This window comes from Myxocyprinus asiaticus, chromosome 4 (assembly GCF_019703515.2).
Source record: "Myxocyprinus asiaticus isolate MX2 ecotype Aquarium Trade chromosome 4, UBuf_Myxa_2, whole genome shotgun sequence".
Classification (NCBI taxonomy): Eukaryota; Metazoa; Chordata; class Actinopteri; order Cypriniformes; family Catostomidae; genus Myxocyprinus; species Myxocyprinus asiaticus.
Genome location: NC_059347.1, coordinates 20,792,862 through 20,810,005, shown reverse-complemented (window position 1 = coordinate 20,810,005; position 17,144 = coordinate 20,792,862). Strand labels below are relative to the sequence as shown.

General features: G+C 36.0%; 1 protein-coding gene and 1 pseudogene across 1 annotated transcript in view; one reads left to right on the top strand and one right to left on the bottom strand.

Annotated features, from left to right (window-relative positions):
- Window positions 1-4,942: 4,942 nt before the first annotated feature.
- Window positions 4,943-11,762, top strand: LOC127439715 (4-hydroxybenzoate polyprenyltransferase, mitochondrial-like; annotated as a pseudogene).
- The window catches only part of LOC127439798 (glycine dehydrogenase (decarboxylating), mitochondrial-like), a 21,640-nt gene continuing 16,046 nt past the window's right edge, over window positions 11,551-17,144 (bottom strand). The window contains exons 18-25 of the mRNA XM_051696009.1: window positions 16,828-16,977; window positions 16,573-16,685; window positions 14,501-14,642; window positions 14,272-14,383; window positions 14,024-14,119; window positions 13,771-13,943; window positions 12,209-12,289; window positions 11,551-12,119 (exon numbers count right to left, since the gene is read on the bottom strand). Of these exons, the coding sequence (XP_051551969.1) occupies window positions 11,982-12,119; window positions 12,209-12,289; window positions 13,771-13,943; window positions 14,024-14,119; window positions 14,272-14,383; window positions 14,501-14,642; window positions 16,573-16,685; window positions 16,828-16,977 (1,005 nt within the window). The 3' untranslated portion in view covers window positions 11,551-11,981. The remainder of the gene's footprint in view (window positions 12,120-12,208; window positions 12,290-13,770; window positions 13,944-14,023; window positions 14,120-14,271; window positions 14,384-14,500; window positions 14,643-16,572; window positions 16,686-16,827; window positions 16,978-17,144) is intronic.

Sequence of the window (17,144 nt, the reverse complement as noted above, 5' to 3'; positions counted from 1 at the left end):
ATATCTTCTGCGTGCATGGTGTGATTTTACATAAAAATTTTGCCAAATGTTTGTCCTTACAGGCTGATCACATTAATGTAGCTATTGTGGGTCACGGCCATAGTGCCACCAACTGGCGGAAGGAAGTGTGTCACTTTTAACAGACTTTGAAATATCCCTATTATGTTAACCTGAATTGCTTCAAAAAAAATTTAGAATAATGTCAAGACAGTGCAGATTTAAAATTCTGAAGGGATTTGTGATATCTTAAATAGTGTTGCCATGGCAACGTATTAAATGTCATTATTCCTTTTTTTTTATAAATGTCATTATATATGTTTTTGATGAACTTGTCATGCTTGAATTTTGAGTTGTCGCCATTAGGCCTGGGAAAAAGTTAACACATGGGCGTGGCTGGGGAACTCTGTAGCACCACCTTTTGACCAAAGTTGTGTGGGTCATTTTCTTCTACGATCGCCAAACTTGCTACATATATTGTTCTCATCAAGCCGGACAACTTTCAGTATTACAGTCATTAGCTCCGCCCAACAGAAAGTCAGCCATTTTGGACTGAATGTGCATTTTTTGAAAATTGCAGGCCCTGAACTTTTGAATACTCCTCCTAGGGGAATCATGTGACTGTCACCAAATTTAGGCAATATTATGCCAAGACATTGAAGATGCTAAATTGTGAACGGAGTTTTGATATATCGAACAGTTTTGCCATGGTGATGCAATAAATTAAGGGTAAAAATGTGAAACAGGAATTTCCTTATATCTTCTGTGTGAATTGTATGTTTTTGATGAAAATTCAGCTGTATGTTTGGTAATGGGGGCTGATCACATTTATATGGCTATTATGGGTCACGGCCATAGCACCACCAACTGACAACAGGAAGTGTGACACTTTGTGTGACTTTGAAAATGTCCTCTTATATTTACCCTCTCAAATACATGCGGCCACCATGCTTTGTTTTCCTAGAGCCACCAGGTGGTGATGGCGCCGTAGTGCTTGGGCCCGTCATCGCTGCTTGCAGCTATATTTATTATTATTATTAGTCACAAGATATGAAGTTGGAGAAATTATATATGTGCTGACAAGGCACATATGCATTAAAGTGAGGATAGATATATGGATAAATAATGTCAATGATGAAAGATTTAGATACAGAAAATCCCCATGTGATTGCTTTTATTTCACCTCTAGAGTCGTTGTTGTACTGTAGAACCAAGCCGCTCTAACTGTAGAATCCTCCGGTGCCGGCCACAGAGGAACATGGAGAAACAATTATAATAATAAATATCAATTAATCTGCAAAACTGATATATCGGTCTATCTGTAATTTTGAGTCATTTTTATCCAGAATTTTTTTTGAGTGTACAGACTACAGTAAAGGGATAGTCTTGGCTTTCTAATGCTTGTTGCAGAGATATAATTATTTAAATGCATTTTTTACTTTATGAGACTTTCCTTATTATTATAGTGCATAAAACTCCAAACGTCTTTCTGGGTCAAAGTGACTCAAAATTGGGGAGAAGGTAATTTTTTTTCTAAGCTCAACAAGGACAAAATATTCTTGTAACTATATTCTCACATTATACTGGGTTTCCACGGTCATGGAATTTTAAAATAGTATTTCCCAGGCCTGGAAAAAAGTCATGTAAACAAATAAAATCTCAAAAGTCATGGAAAAGTCTATAGTGATTAAAGTTTTCTTTAGTTTTTGCTCTAAAATATTTCACGTCCTAGATAGAATTTGTTCGCAAGCCATAGTGATGTCCGATTGGTCACCGAATCGCTCTTTTGAGTCAGTTCTTTTCAGTGAATTAGTTGAAATGGTTCACAAATCAGTTAACAAATCTCAGTCTAAATTATTCATTAGCAGATTGGTCTGAATCAGAAGGATTTTTAGAAATCTGTATCCAGAAATCACAAATTACTGGAAAGGTGGAAATGCATTGGTCCAAAAGAGTGGTAACCCTGAATATATCAAAATTTGGTCAAATTTAATTTTTTGTTGTTGTAGGAACATGGTTGCTCTATCTGCCTTGTACATGGAGTATTGAACTGGCAGCAGACCCTGGATGCCTCCCTGATCTGCACATGCTTGTGCTGTTCAGTGTGGGAGCTTTGCTTGTGAGAGGAGCCGGCTGCACTATCAAGTCTTTGACGAGGGTATGGCTACAAGCAGTGGATTAATTTTTCCTTTAGTTCCATCTACTGTTCATCTATTACCAAAAAGTTCCAAAAAGTATTTGGACAATTAAATGGTTAGTTCACCCAAAAATGAAATTTCTCTCATTATTTACTCACCCTCATGATATCCCAGGTGTGTGTGACTTTCTTTCTTCAGCAGAACACATTTGAAGAAAAACAGAAAAAATGTCTCAGCTCAGTAGGTCCTTAAAATGTAAGTGGATGGTGATTTCACTTTTGAAGCTCCAAAAATCACAGACAGTCAGCATAAACACCATCCATACGACTCCAGCTGTTAAATTAATGTCTTCTAAAGCGACACCATCACTTTTGGCTTGGAAAAAAAAAACAATATTAAGGGGTCATGAATTGAGAAATTCAATTTTGACATATAAGAGGTCATAGTACTATATAAACATACTGTAAGTTTCAGAACTCAAAACTTATTTGTTAGTTCAAAAAAAGGCTTTATTGAAACCAATATTCCAAAACGACTCATTTTCTACTTCCTCATCTGTACTACGTAATAGAGATGAATACATCAGCAAAAGTCTGCCTCTGCATAAACAGGTCAACGCCTACTTCTTCATCATCGCCTCTTTGGCCCACCCACATGTTTGCGGTTAGAGTGGTGATGAGACGTGAGTTGGCATGGCAGGGAGGAGATTACTGGAGCAACGAGGTTCGAGATGCCTGTGAAGTTTTCAAAACGTTGTGCAGTGCCAGGTTGTGGAAAAACTGACTCTTTGCATTTGATTCCTAATGATCCTAACATGAGGAAAGAGTGGCTGACGTCCCGGATTGCGTCAGTAAGACAGTGCTTGTTTGTTCACTTCATTTTACTGTGGATTCTTTTTTAAACAAGACACAGTTCAATGCAGGCTTTGCAGAGAGACTTAAATTAAAAGCTGATGCAGTGCCAACTATATTGGACCCGACAGTAATGTCGCAACAGACAAGTGTGAGTATCCTTGTTAATTTTATTGCTTCATATGTTACAGACTGTTGGATATGTACTGAGTATTTGTTTTCACCAAAATTCCAAGCTTAATATTAGAACTATTCATGAGAATCTATTCGCTGAATTTATGTTGTTTAGTTTTCTTTTGATTTGATCCTAGTGATTTCAGTCGAACATGTGTATTAGTTTTAATGCGTGCTTCGCGTATCTTGTCGCATCCAGCTTTCAGTAATAATTACCCGTAGCATTAGCATGTTGTCATTGTTTTACTTGAATATTGCTTTCAGAGTGCATCACTTCAGCAATCCTTATAACAACCTACAGAGAAGACCAGTGTGGTCAAACTTTAATTCGACAATGTAGATTTATGTCTGGGATACATGTAAGTAAACACAGACATTCTGCACCATGTACCTACCACAGGGATCTCTAAGCAGCATATATTTTCTTGTTCTGTTGGCATGATGGCACAATTGCCACAGATGCACCTATAGAGTATTGATAGCAATCTATTTAGACAATCTCTTTCCTTTTTAATGAAAATATGACTCATTGTAATGAACAACGTATGCGTTTGTCATAACACTGAATATATGATGAACGATGAATATATGAAGAACGAACCAGTCCTTAAGAGGAAAAAAAGATACAACAAAGTACAAAAACTCAATCAACAAAATCGAATCAAGAAAGGAAAACACAAAAGACTGAATGTTTTAAGAATAAAGATTTTGAAATGACAGAGACTACAAATTCCCGAAGTCGAAGCTTGTCTCCAAAATGCAAAGGTAAAGGGCAGATACTTGTCTTACCTACTTGAAAATGAGGAATCATATAATTCAGTGGAATTGTTGAGGATTTAAGGCAAACTTTTCAGAGCTGCAGCAATTAGCAGCTATTTTGCAAGTGTATCCCTGGACAAAGTTCAATTTTCACAGCTGAAGCTTGTGCATTACTTCTAGCTCTAGAACAAATAGAAAAGGAACAACAACATCGGTTTTTAATTTGCACAGATTCTAAATCCTGTCTGCAAGCACTTGAGTCTCTGAAAACTGAACATCCTACAATTATTAGCATAATAGGAAAAGTGGACTCTTTAAAAAAACAAGATTTCAATATTGTTTTTTTGTTGGATACCGGGCAATGTGGGATTGGCTGGCAATGAACAGGTAGATAAAGCGGCTAAGGAAGCACTTCAGTTGAAAATGACAGAATGTAATATACCAGCATCTGACGCTAAACCCATATTGAATCAATACATTCGTAACAAATGGCGAATGGAATGAATGCATATATAACAAACTACATGAGGTTAACCCAGTACTAAATCAAGGAGTTTGTTATTATTTTGAAAATAGATATGACCAGGTCGTATATACGAGATGTCGAATCGGTCACTCGAGACTCATTCATTCATTCATACTTATTGAAAGGGGAAGAGAAAACGGTTTGTGATTTATGTAAGAATTTCTTGAGTGTAAAACATAATTAATAGAATGTCCATTTTTAAATGATACTAGATAACGTTTTTATTCAGAAAATATATTAATGGACAGTTTTATCAAGGTTTCTCCTGGAATAATTTTAGAATTTCTATCATATATTAAACTGAAAGATTCTATAGAATTGTTATTATTACTATTGTTATTATTGTTATATATGTATATTTTTGTATATTGATTGTTTTAAGACAAAATTGTTAAATTATTGTAAACAATGTTTAAATTGAAACACTGTTGTTTTTGCCATGAATATAGCCATTGCTGCTGATATGGCGTCAAATTATAAATAAATAAATAAAATATATGAAGTACGACAGTGCGACAAACACCGGTAAGTTTTATCTTGTATATGTTTACATGTTGCACCATAAGTATATCCTTTGACAGTTATAAATGTGCTATCACCAAGTATTTATACTTTAATTGGCACTGTCATGCGTTACAAAGCATTTGTAAAACACGGAAATGTTTTACCGTTGAAAAATACCACAACTATATAACAAAATAAACACCGTTATGTCGCGTCTTTGTTTAAACGAGAATAAAAAGTAGTACCTATTACACAAGTAGACAAGGAATAAATATAAATTAGAGTGATAACTTACCACGCTGTCACAGACTGTGGTATCTGTGGTGTTTGTGGAGGGGGTTTATTTCCTTCAGATTTGGGATCAGACTCTGGCTCAAACATGTATGGCTGAATTCCTCCTGTTGCCATTTTTAACCATCCGAACTTTTCAAAACAATGCGTAAGGTGGGGGCATCGACACTTATTTTATATGCAAAGATGTTACCCAATCATAGCAGTGGGGGTTTACATTGAAGTCTTAATAGAGGCACGACCCGAAAATGGAACGTTTTAATCAGAGGGCCAAAAACAGGATAGAAAAAGGACAATTATTTCTAATTATATATACTATACTATTTTTGATGAAAAAATCTTACTCACATTATAAGTGGACCTCAGTGAACATTATAAAATAAATAAAAAATTCTATACATGACACCTTTAAGTACTTTTTAATTATAATCAAACACTTCCGATAAGCTTCATGAGAGGGTGGAGTTCAAGCGGTCTCTCGTGTGACGTATTCACATGGCATGTTACGGACATAATCTCACATTCTCCACTTGGTTGATACATCTAGGATGAGCACACATCGCACCATTGTGAGTAAAGAAACGCAGATTCTAAATGCAGATCTAAACCAAAACCAACCAAGCTTCTGTACAGTGTTCCTCCTTCTCACTTGTAAACGTCGCTGCTCTTCTGACTGTGATGCACATGCGTCAGTTATCGTGTGTCTCACATGCCAACGTGATTACGTCACACGCTCATACCACGGCTGACCGGAAGCATGATTTAGAGTTAAAAAAAGTACTTAAATATTTATCTTTTTCGCACCAAAAGCGATCGTGTCATCTTAGAAGACATTCATTTAACCGCTGGAGTCGTATCAATGACGTTTATGCTGACTGTCTGTGATTTTTGGAGCTTCAAAAGAGAAATCTCCATTCAATTGCATTTTAAGGACCTACTGAGCTAAGATATTTTTCAAATTTTCTTCAAATGTGTTCTGGTGAAGAAAGTCATACACACCTGGGATATCATGAGGGTGAGTAAATAATGAGAGAATTTTCATTTTTGGGTGAACTATCCCTTTAAGAGGTATACTTAAAAAATGAATGTATGCCATTGTATTATGCATTGCAATACAAACTATAAGAAGGTCATTTTATTATAGAAAGTATCTAAGTAAACAATTTCACTACAAGAAGTTTGATTGGCTTTAAATGATAAAACAGATATCATGTTTTAAAAGAACACAGTAAGTATTTGGACACTTTCTGGTTGTCAGACATAGTGGAAAAGTTGTTAATGTGATAAACCACCTGTTTTTGTTAGGACACCTGTGTGAACTTGAGGGGAACTGACTTCATACATCCACTAAAATCACCAAGTTAGTTCTGAGAAAAGGTCCCACTTCATGTGTTTGCAGATGACACATGGGTTGACATTTTGTCATCTAATGCAATGCCATTTAGTCATTTCTAATGTGACACAAATGTCCAAGTACTTTATGGGGTCACTGCAGGTCACACTGTGGGTAGGCCCACACAGGGGCCCACACAGTCTTTGTTTACATTTCTGCAACTGATTGTGGAGAAAAATCTGCAGAAGGGATATAAATATGGCAAAGAGTTAAACTGATCTAGGAAAACTACACACATATTGGTTGCTAAAAGCATTATCAAAATGGCAAAATATCATTGTTAGGAACACATAAGGGATTCTGTGAAAATCTGTGGGCACAAGTTCTGATGAATTTGATGGAATTCTGTGGGCTCAGATTCCACATAGGCCTAGTCATTAGTTATTGGTGTTTCATCCCTCTAATTATGTTGGCTTGCCGAAGCCAACATACTGACCACGTTTACATGCACTTAAGAAAATTGTTTATTCCAGGGTTTTTGCAGAAAGCAGTTTTCTGAAACGTCATGTAAACAGGAATGCTGCTTATGTGGTCATGTAAACGCATTAGCTGCATTCTTACAGGTTTTTTAAGATTGCGCATATGCATAGCGTGGAACAGACTGGATAACTAAAGTTATAGTATGGAGCTATACATCATATCAACAAGTCAACAAAGAAGAATTTAACATTTCTAGGAGTAGAGTGGGAAAAGCACATACTCTATAAACTATACCCGTTTATACAAATATCAACTGTCCCTCATGTCCACGTATATGCGCTCAAGTATATTAGGGGAAACCTAAAGTCTTACGTAAGAGGGAAACCCCACTATTGCAGCGCAATTTCACTGCAGGTCATGATGAAACGTTAAGGAAATCTGGAAATCTCGAAATAAAGCAAAGCAACAGAATAAAATAGCGAAGTTTTCCTCAGATGCCATGTTTTTTTTGTTTTTTTTTTTACACAAGCGTCACTGGGAAATTACATTGCTGAGGAAAGAGCTGCTAACTTACTGAGCTGCATGTATACGGAAGTAAAGTGAAAGCTGCGAATAAAGTGTATGTAAATAGGAATGCCACTTTCCAGCCTGAATCAGCTTTCTTGCAATAAACAGCATTCTGGTGTCAATGTAAACAAGCTCACTGCTATTCTGTAAGCTTTTTCAAAATCCCTAAACTTAGACCAAAATTACATCCACCAAACTTGGCACAGACCTTCAGACTGTTCTGGAATAGTGTGCTGTGTCTTATCTAACTGATCAGACTTACGGTTTTCACACAGAGGATGATCAAAAATCTGAAAAGTCTGAAAAGACTTATGGAATGTTCAAATGGGTCAATGGAATGCTTGTTAATTCAAACTCCTACTGTCAAAAATTCAAATGTAAACAAACAAAAAAGTCCTTTAATCTGCTCTCTCTCTCCATCTGACTGTCTAGCTAGCTGGTGGTTTGTCTTACTGTAATGTATGTCTGTATAACCATCAAACTTCAAACTTTTAAAATTAGTTTTAACATTCAGACAAGGCTTTGTTAAGCCAACATCAAAGTTTGTCTTGACAAATGCTACCAATCGTGTTTAGTTTTTTTTTTTTAATCTTATCTTATATTCTAGTAATATTTTAGGAATTTTATCAAAGTGACAATGTAAAGAAACCTATGTGTTTGTGATTACTTCTAGAGATAGCTAAAGAAAAGAAATCAACAAAATGAAACTCAAAACACCACCTCTTACTATTATTGCCATTTAAATGTTTGAACAGTGCAAGTCTAAGTGAAACCCCGAATTTGGCAGTAAAAATGTCTAGATGAATATAGTAATGATGTACAACTTACATGCAACTGTTGTATTAATTTGTAAAAAGAACTAGGTCAGTAGGAGTGTTCAAGGCTTTTTGTTGTTTATATATATATATATATATATATATATATATATATATATATATATATATATATATATATATATATATATAAAACTTTTTTTTTTTTTTGTAAGCTTAATCTTGAAAAGGAGTGTGATTAATTATTACAGCAGCCAGGCCTGTGGGGTGCTGGGTGTTAACTGCAGTGAAGAAAGTGGATTATTTGGATTTAATCTTGGCAGCTGCAGCAATGCAATGTTCAGACTTGTCACATTTCTTGTAGGTGTCAAGGACTACCAGTCGGCCCATTGCATCAGAGGAGATCACACAGTTTCAGGCTCTGGTTTTCCTTGGAGGCCAGCTGAGCTAGCACTTGGGATCCTGCTTTGCCTCAATTACTACAGGTGCTTTAAGTTTAGTTTTTCAATAGAATATTTTACGTTTCGGATGAGAAATTTGCCATACTTGTAAATAAATTACGGTGCAATGATGTGACACAGATCTTGTAAATTAAAAATACATACCAAATGCAGTTTGCTCAATTTTAATATTTTTTTCTGGGGCTTAGAATAAAAAGATGTCTAATTGGTGTAACCTTCCAGAGATTAAAATAATAATAATAATAATAATAATAATAATAATCTAATTAAAAGCACTCTAAAAAAATTAAAAAATATATATTTTTTTTCCATAAGTAGTTTGGAAAAAACTTTTGTACATCAAATCAGGTAACTATTTTGTTGTCATGTGGAAAAAAGAAAAAAAAAAAAAAAAAAAAAAAAATATATATATATATATATATATATATATATATATATATATATATATATATATATATATATATATATATATATATATATATATATAAAGGCATGTTTGTTTAGGCTAAATGAGTAACCCTAAGAAAACGTCTTGATTTTCATGAATTAGAAAATTCATGCTATTTGTAAAGAATATTTTTTTTGTTTTTTTAATTCTATGCTTAAAATGTAGACTTTGAACAAACTGTGTTTTATTTCTACACCACTAACAGCACCAAACAGAACTGTAAAAAAACAAAACAAAAAAACATTCCCGACAGGTTTCACAAACACTCCCGTCTTACATTGTTTGGATTAACAGGTAGTGCCGCCCCAAACTCATGCTGTTGATTGAGCCAGAACTTGACATGTCAGACTGCTAAAAAAAAACAACAAAAAAAACAGAACTTTTAAAGCACCACTTAAGCTGGGATAAAATGTGTTAAAGTATTTTAATGCTGAAAAAAATTACACACAGCATCTTCAACTGTGAAGTCTGCATCATATCATTGCTATAAATTCAAGTGAAAGTATTTCTTGGTTTGAACATTTTGTACATTATTTCTTTCTTAGGTCTTGCTTTTAATTGGGGTGCTCTATTGGGCTGGTCTGCGTGTTTGCCTCTATGTCTCTGGTGTAACATGGACATTAATTTATGACACAATCTATGCCCATCAGGTATGTTATCTCATTAATCATGTGTCTCATCACACAGTTGAATGTAGTGGAAGTTTTATCAGTATTTTGCCTCTTGAGTGGGACAAAGAGGATGATGTAAAAGTGGGAGTGAAGTCTACAGCGCTAAGATTCCAGGAGCACACTAAACCGTGGCTGAGAAGATTTACTGTGGCAATGTTGTCAGGGCTGGTTCTAGCAGGAGCTAATGCTGAGCAGACTTTACCCTACTATTGTACAGTGTCTGCTGTGGGCATTCACCTAGCACACCAGGTGAGGAGCTTTGTAGTGCAAGAGTGAAACTCACAGATGAGCCAATGTTGCTATGTAAGGATACTAAAAAAAAAAAGAGCAATGTTTTGATAAACGGCAAAGTGTTTCATTTTTGGGGAGTACTACTTTATGAATGGTATCGTCTCTGCGTATTAACCCTTAGGTGCATCCCTCGGGTCTTTAGTGACCCAGGACCTCATACTTTACCTCATCAAGATTTATGCCCCCACTTCTTTAGTATTCCTCAGCCTCTCTTTTGAATCTTTTAAATGCCAAATTGCTAAAAATAAATAAATTCTAATTGTTTAATGACCAAAAGCGTACAGGTTCTTGAGTGACCTGAGATATGTAATAGTGCTATATATATATATTTCCACTTCTATAAATCCTATTTTTATGATTGTTTCATATCCATTTAAGTTTACTACCACAGGATATTTATTACAAGACAAATGAGTGCCATTTTCATACAAATTGCTACCATATCATGTTGATTTTCTGCACAATGGTGGTGAATTTTCAGTATACATGTTTTTCTTACTCAAGGTGGCGCTGTTGTGTCAGTCAGTGATTGACTTGATTTACATTTGACAAAGAAGTAACATGGAAGTAAACTATACCAAGTACAACAGATGAACAGGATGATTTGAAATTCTACTGAAATTCACTAAGTTGTGCATCTCTTTAGACTCAATAACTGTCTGAGAAAATACATACGTGTAACTTGTGTTAAGTGAAGCTCAAGTCAATATATATTTGACAGCCAGTTGCGTCTCATGAAATTTCAGCGTGGAAGTAATGAATCCCATCTCTTTGAATATGAAGAATAAAGCACCAAAATTAAACAATGTATTCTATTGTATTATTTTCTAATTGTTAATAATGCTTTGAAAACTTGACGCTGTCTGGGCATTTTGTGGATTCATTTGTGATAGATACAAGTCCGGGACGCTAAAGACCCGAGGTATGTAATAATGCTTGGCAAAACGCAAATGCATTAAGGGTTAAGCTGGGATAGGAGGGGGGAAAAATACACACTTTACCTTTAAAGAAAAACATAATAGGTTAATTGTCAAATTGCAGACAAAAAGTGTGTATTTAATCTCTTTGTTCTACAGATCTACTCTGTGGACATCAACAGACCTGAGGTCTGTTTTTGCTTCAAACTGAAACCTTGGAATGCTTTTCTTAGGAATAGTGGCTGGCAATCTTTGGAAAAAGAGAAGTGATGAACAATATGAAGTACATCTTAACTCTGTTTCAAATGAGAAAGTGTGCTGGTAAGATGATTTCACCACCATGTACAGTAAGAGGCAAATCATGTAATGTCCCTTTTAAAATATTTATTAAATTGCAACAAACAGGCTCTAGTACAATTTCTTAAATAATTCGAAAACATTACATCTATAAAAATTTGTGTTAACATTGAGAACAGTGCTAGCAAGTTAAGCCTACATACAGACCAAAAACACCCAAACATTTTCATACCGTAAATAAAAATATATATATATATCTTAAAAAAAAAAAAAAAAAAAAAGAACCATTATACAGGTAGATTACAGTATCTGAATCAGATTTGGATTGTTTTAGTAGAGTAACAGAAGAGCGGGGCAAGGCCAGCTATTTGTGCATTATATGCAATAGATAATCTGAGGCACCAAAAACATTACCAAAGAAACTGTAATCACAGGGAAGAGATGAATCGTACCATATTTGATGGGAATGGTTCGTTTGGATAATGATGATGTGTGTAATGTGGTCATGAGGAAGCCCTTTCTTCATATGGAGACTCATAGATGTCCATGGGTGGGCAGGTGCAGACGAGATGCTGGTCTCCATAGATGTCATCGATCCTTGAAATTGTTGGCCAGAACTTGGTCTCAGGTCTCACAAAAGGCTAAAATAGGATTTAAATGTATTAATGTTTAAAATAATTCCTCCAATAAGGTATATAGTATGTGTAGCTTTAAAACCAGCTGTACGCACCATGGGGAAAGCAGCGTACTCCCTGGAGTAAGGTCTGTCCCATGTGGTGGAGGTAATACAGGCCAATGAGTGAGGAGCCATCTTTGAATGACAGAGATGCAAGACCAAACTGAGGTTAGAAAGCTATAAGTTTTAAGGTATTTGTAAGGTTCACAATAGTGGTTTGTTCAAAAAAGTTCAGCTCGATCAACAGCCTTGGAAAATTATGTTTACAGTATTGCACTGACAATGGAAGTCTATGGGGCAAGGCATTCTGGAGGGTTTAATGTAGAAATGTGGTGGTAATCATTTTATTAAAGTGCTTATATTAATTATTCTGTACAAAAATGTGTCAGTTGAACTGTAAAGTCAGCCTGTTAATGGTATGAACACAGTTTGTTATCTTTTAAAACTACAGCACTAGCAAACGCACTGCAAGTCGCTTCAGAGAAAAAGTGTCTGCCGAAAGCATAAATATAAATTCTAGGTGGAACTTCCATTTATACATTAGGCACGCAATGTATTTTTGCTTCATGTAACTAGTACATGCCATGTCCCATGTTTCTGGTGTCCTGCCGCATATTGCATGGACATTACCAGATTTACCATCTTAATATGGACATTAAAATGAGTTGAAAGTTTTATATATAATTTTTGCACAGACAAGTGATTTTTGTGGTTATACTTTTTAAACAGTGTGCATTTTAACATTTCATTGTAAAATAATTATAAACTGTATAAACACAATTGAAGCTCTACAGATGCTGTCGATACACAGTTGTGCTCAAAAGTTTGCATACCCTGGAAGAAATTGTGAAATTTTGGCATTGATTTTGAAAACATGACTGATCATGCAAAAAGTCTTTTATTTAAGAATAGTGATCATATGAAGCCATTTATCATCACATAGTTGTTTGGCTCCTTTTTAAATCATAATGATAACAGAAATCACCCAAATGGCCCTGATCAAAAGTTTACATACCCTTGAATGTTTGGCCTTGTTACAAACACACAAGGTGACACACACAGGTTTAAATGGCAATTAAAGGTTAATTTCCCACACCTGTGGCTTTTTAAATTGCAATTAGTGTCTGTGTATAAATAGTCGATGAGTTTGTTAGCTCTCACGTGGTTGCACTGAGCAGGCTAGATACTGAGCCATGGGGAGCAGAAAAGAACTGTCAAAAGACCTGCGTAACAAGGTAATGGAATTTATAAAGATGGAAAAGGATATAAAAATATATCCAAAGCCTTGAAAATGCCAGTCAGTACTGTTCAATCACTTATTAAGGAGTGGAAAATTCGGGGATCTCTTGATACCAAGCCAAGGTCAGGTAGACCAAGAAAGATTTCAGCCACAACTGCCAGAAGAATTGTTCAGGATACAAAGAAAAACCCACAGGTAACCTCAGGAGAAATACAGGCTGCTCTGGAAAAAGACGGTGTGGTTGTTTTTTGCATGATCAGTCATATTTTCAAAATCAATGCCAAAATTTCACAATTTCTGCCAGGGTATGCAAACTTTTGAGCACAACTGTAGTTTATCTTGTACTGAACCCGGGACATTCCTTTAGGACAGTCACCTTGAGAGGATTAACCCTTGAATCCATTCTGCCCTCCTCAATGTCTGCAATTTCTTGTCGAATTGCCAGCAGCGAGTCACAGAATCGGTCCAGCTCAGCCTTGTCCTCCGACTCTGTGGGCTCAATCATTAGAGTTCCAGGCACAGGCCAGGACATGGTAGGCGCATGAAAACCTGTTATAAAAGGTTTGGGAGAATCAGTGAAGTGCCGCACACCTGAAAAACCAGTTAATTTGTGACCGTATTTCGCTTACCGTAATCTTGCAGTCTTTTTGCTACGTCAACTGCCTCAATGTTTGCAGTCTTTTTAAATGGACGCACATCCAAAATAAATTCATGTGCAACAAAGCCTGAAATTACAAAATAAAGATTGTTACAAACAAATATAGATATTCATAGGTACTTTTCTCATTTAATTTCTATGCTAAGCTCAAGTAAGTGTCAAGATCAATCATACAAGACAATATTTGGCATATTATTCAATAACACTGCTAAAACTTACCTTTTGAGCCCCTGAAAAGAATTTTGTAGTGATTTTCAAGTCTTTTAGCCATGTAATTGGCATTAAGGATGGCCACCTCCGTAGCGTGCGCAAGACCCTTTGAACCCATCATCTGTTGAATGCAAAACAGATATATACATACACACACGGTGCATGAGATTAATACATGCATTATTCAGATAGATCAAGACAACTGAAGTAAGATAAGACATGCAGCAGGGGTGCTGACCTTAATATAAGCCCATGAGATAGGCAGGATGGCACTGGAGCCCCAGGGAGAAGCACTGATGGTGCCCAGAGAACACAATGCATTGCTGGACTGGATGTTCACGACTGGATGATTGGGAAGGAAGGGAGCGAGATGCTGTTTCCTACAGGAGAAGGTCATCTGCTTATAATGTTGCATTGATCATCAAATTAATGTTCCTGGTAGGTGGCATATCACCATCCAGTCAGCTACTTTATTCCAAAACAATTATTTATTTTTTAACATTTTTCTTTCAAGATGCCAGTGTGTTTTTTTTAAAGCACACTGCATTTGCTCTGGGTGGTTGCTAGATGGTCAAAAAAGAGCCCTCCTCCAAGTTTCTATGGGTACTCATTTCTGAAATGATGCATACTCTTATCTTTCCTCGCTTCCTTGTTCCTCTTGGAAAACGAGGAAAGGATGAATGGAAACGAGGATAGAGGAAATGAAGCAAGATGTATTTGTAAAATGTAATGTCCTTGTTCATGCATCACTTCAAAGCGCTGTCTCTGCGCAGCTGCATTACCTTATAGCACTTGTCGTTATGTTGTTGACACTTGATTAATATTTTCATAATACATCCTAATAATTTAAGATGCACCGTTGAAGTACAGTATGTGACAAGTATAGTTTAAATCACAAAAGGTGAAACATGAATTAAAGGATTAGTTCACCCAAGTATAAAAATTCATCATTTACTCGCCCTCATGCCATCCCAGATGTGTATGACTTTCTTTCTTCTGCAGAACACAACGATTTTTAGAAGAATATCTCAGCTCTTTTGGTCCATACAATGCAAGTGAATGGTGACCAGAAATCTTCTGTTGCATTTGTGTGCTCTTTGGAGCTTCAAAGTAATCCATACAACTCCAGTGGTTAATCCACAAAGAATGCAGAATCTACAAAAAACTAAAGAATGTGGAAGTGAAAGTGGAGATTTATAGTAAAAAAGGACTTAATGTAACTGTTTATCATCCACACCTATCATATGACTTCAGAAGACATGGATTTGACCACTGGAGTCATATGGATTAATATTTGCAGCCTTAGTGATTTTTGGAGCTTAAAAGTTCTGATCACCATTCACTTGCATTGTATGGACCACAGAGCTGAGATATTCTTAAAAAAAAAAAAAAAAAAAAAAAAATAGTCTTCATTTGTGTTCTGCAAAAGAAAGAAAGTCATACACATCTGGGATGGCATGAGGACGAGTAAATGAGAGAATATTCATTTTTGGCTGAACTTCCCCTTTAATACTGTTGTTAAGCGTCCTCGGTAAGCTTCCTTAGAACTCACCTCCTCATGGTGCATTTAGAGAACTGCTACATCCTTAATGATGGCAGACTTTGATCGGTTTCTGGGTTTCTGAGGACGGAGGAGCGAGGAAACGAACAATGCACAATTAAGAAATGAGAAGCACCCGAAGATGTTCTGGTCCCTCCCTCAATAGCAGTCTATGGGACTAAACCATTTTATTGTCCATTTGGTGAAAGTCTGCATTGTAGTTTAATACTTTTAGTAATGGTGATGCTTATCTTTGCCAGTACCACTATAAATCATTCACCTAAAAGGGATAGTTCACCCAAAAATGAAAATTCTCTTATTTCTTCTTTCTTCAGCAGAACACAAAAGATTATTTTAGAATAATATCATCCCTATCATCACAGTGAGAAACAGAACAATATTTAAGTCCATTTTTTACTTTAAATCACTTCAGATGTGAAAGTGAAACTAAACATACATACATAAATAAAAGAGAAATTTGTATCTTTCTCACCCACACCTATCATATTGCTTCTCAAGATATGGATTTAACCACAGGAGACTTTTGAATTACTTCTATGTTTCCTTTATGTGATATGTGAAATAAAGTTCTGGTCACCATTCACTTGCACTGTATGGACCAACAGAGCTGAGATATTATAAAAATCTTTGTTCTGCTGAAGAAAGAAAGTCATACACATCTGGTATGGCATGAGGGTGAGTAAATGATGAGAGAATTTTCATTTCTGGCTGTACTATCCCTTTAATCTCTGAATATTAAACACACTTACACTCCTATTGGTCCCATCCCAGGGCCACCACCACCGTGAGGGATGCAGAAGGTTTTGTGGAGGTTCAAGTGAGAAACGTCTGAGCCATAGTCTCCCGGTCGACATAATCCCACCTGAATGAAAATGTAGGCATGATGACCCATCAGAACATGCACATTCACTGTAAAACTCTTAGCTGTGATATCACTGTATGAAAACAGCAAGAGAGAAATATTCCAGGAATTTTACTGCATACATCATCGGTCCTTTCCTTACCTGTGCATTCATGTTGGCGCCATCCAGGTAGACTTGTCCACCGTTCTGATGAATGAGCTCACACACTTCACTGACATTCTCCTCGAACACACCGTTAGTGGAGGGGTATGTGATCATTATGGCCGCCAAGTTTGCCTTATGTTTGTCCACCTATGAGAACAGCAAGTAAATTGTGTGATTAGTTAGACTTCACAATTTTGCAATCAGGCACAAGAATTACATAAGAGTACAGAGAATCTTAAACACCCACATGATTATGTTATCATGGAGTGTATCAGTGTAAATTAGCCTCTAACAAAAGATAATAGCGTGAACTC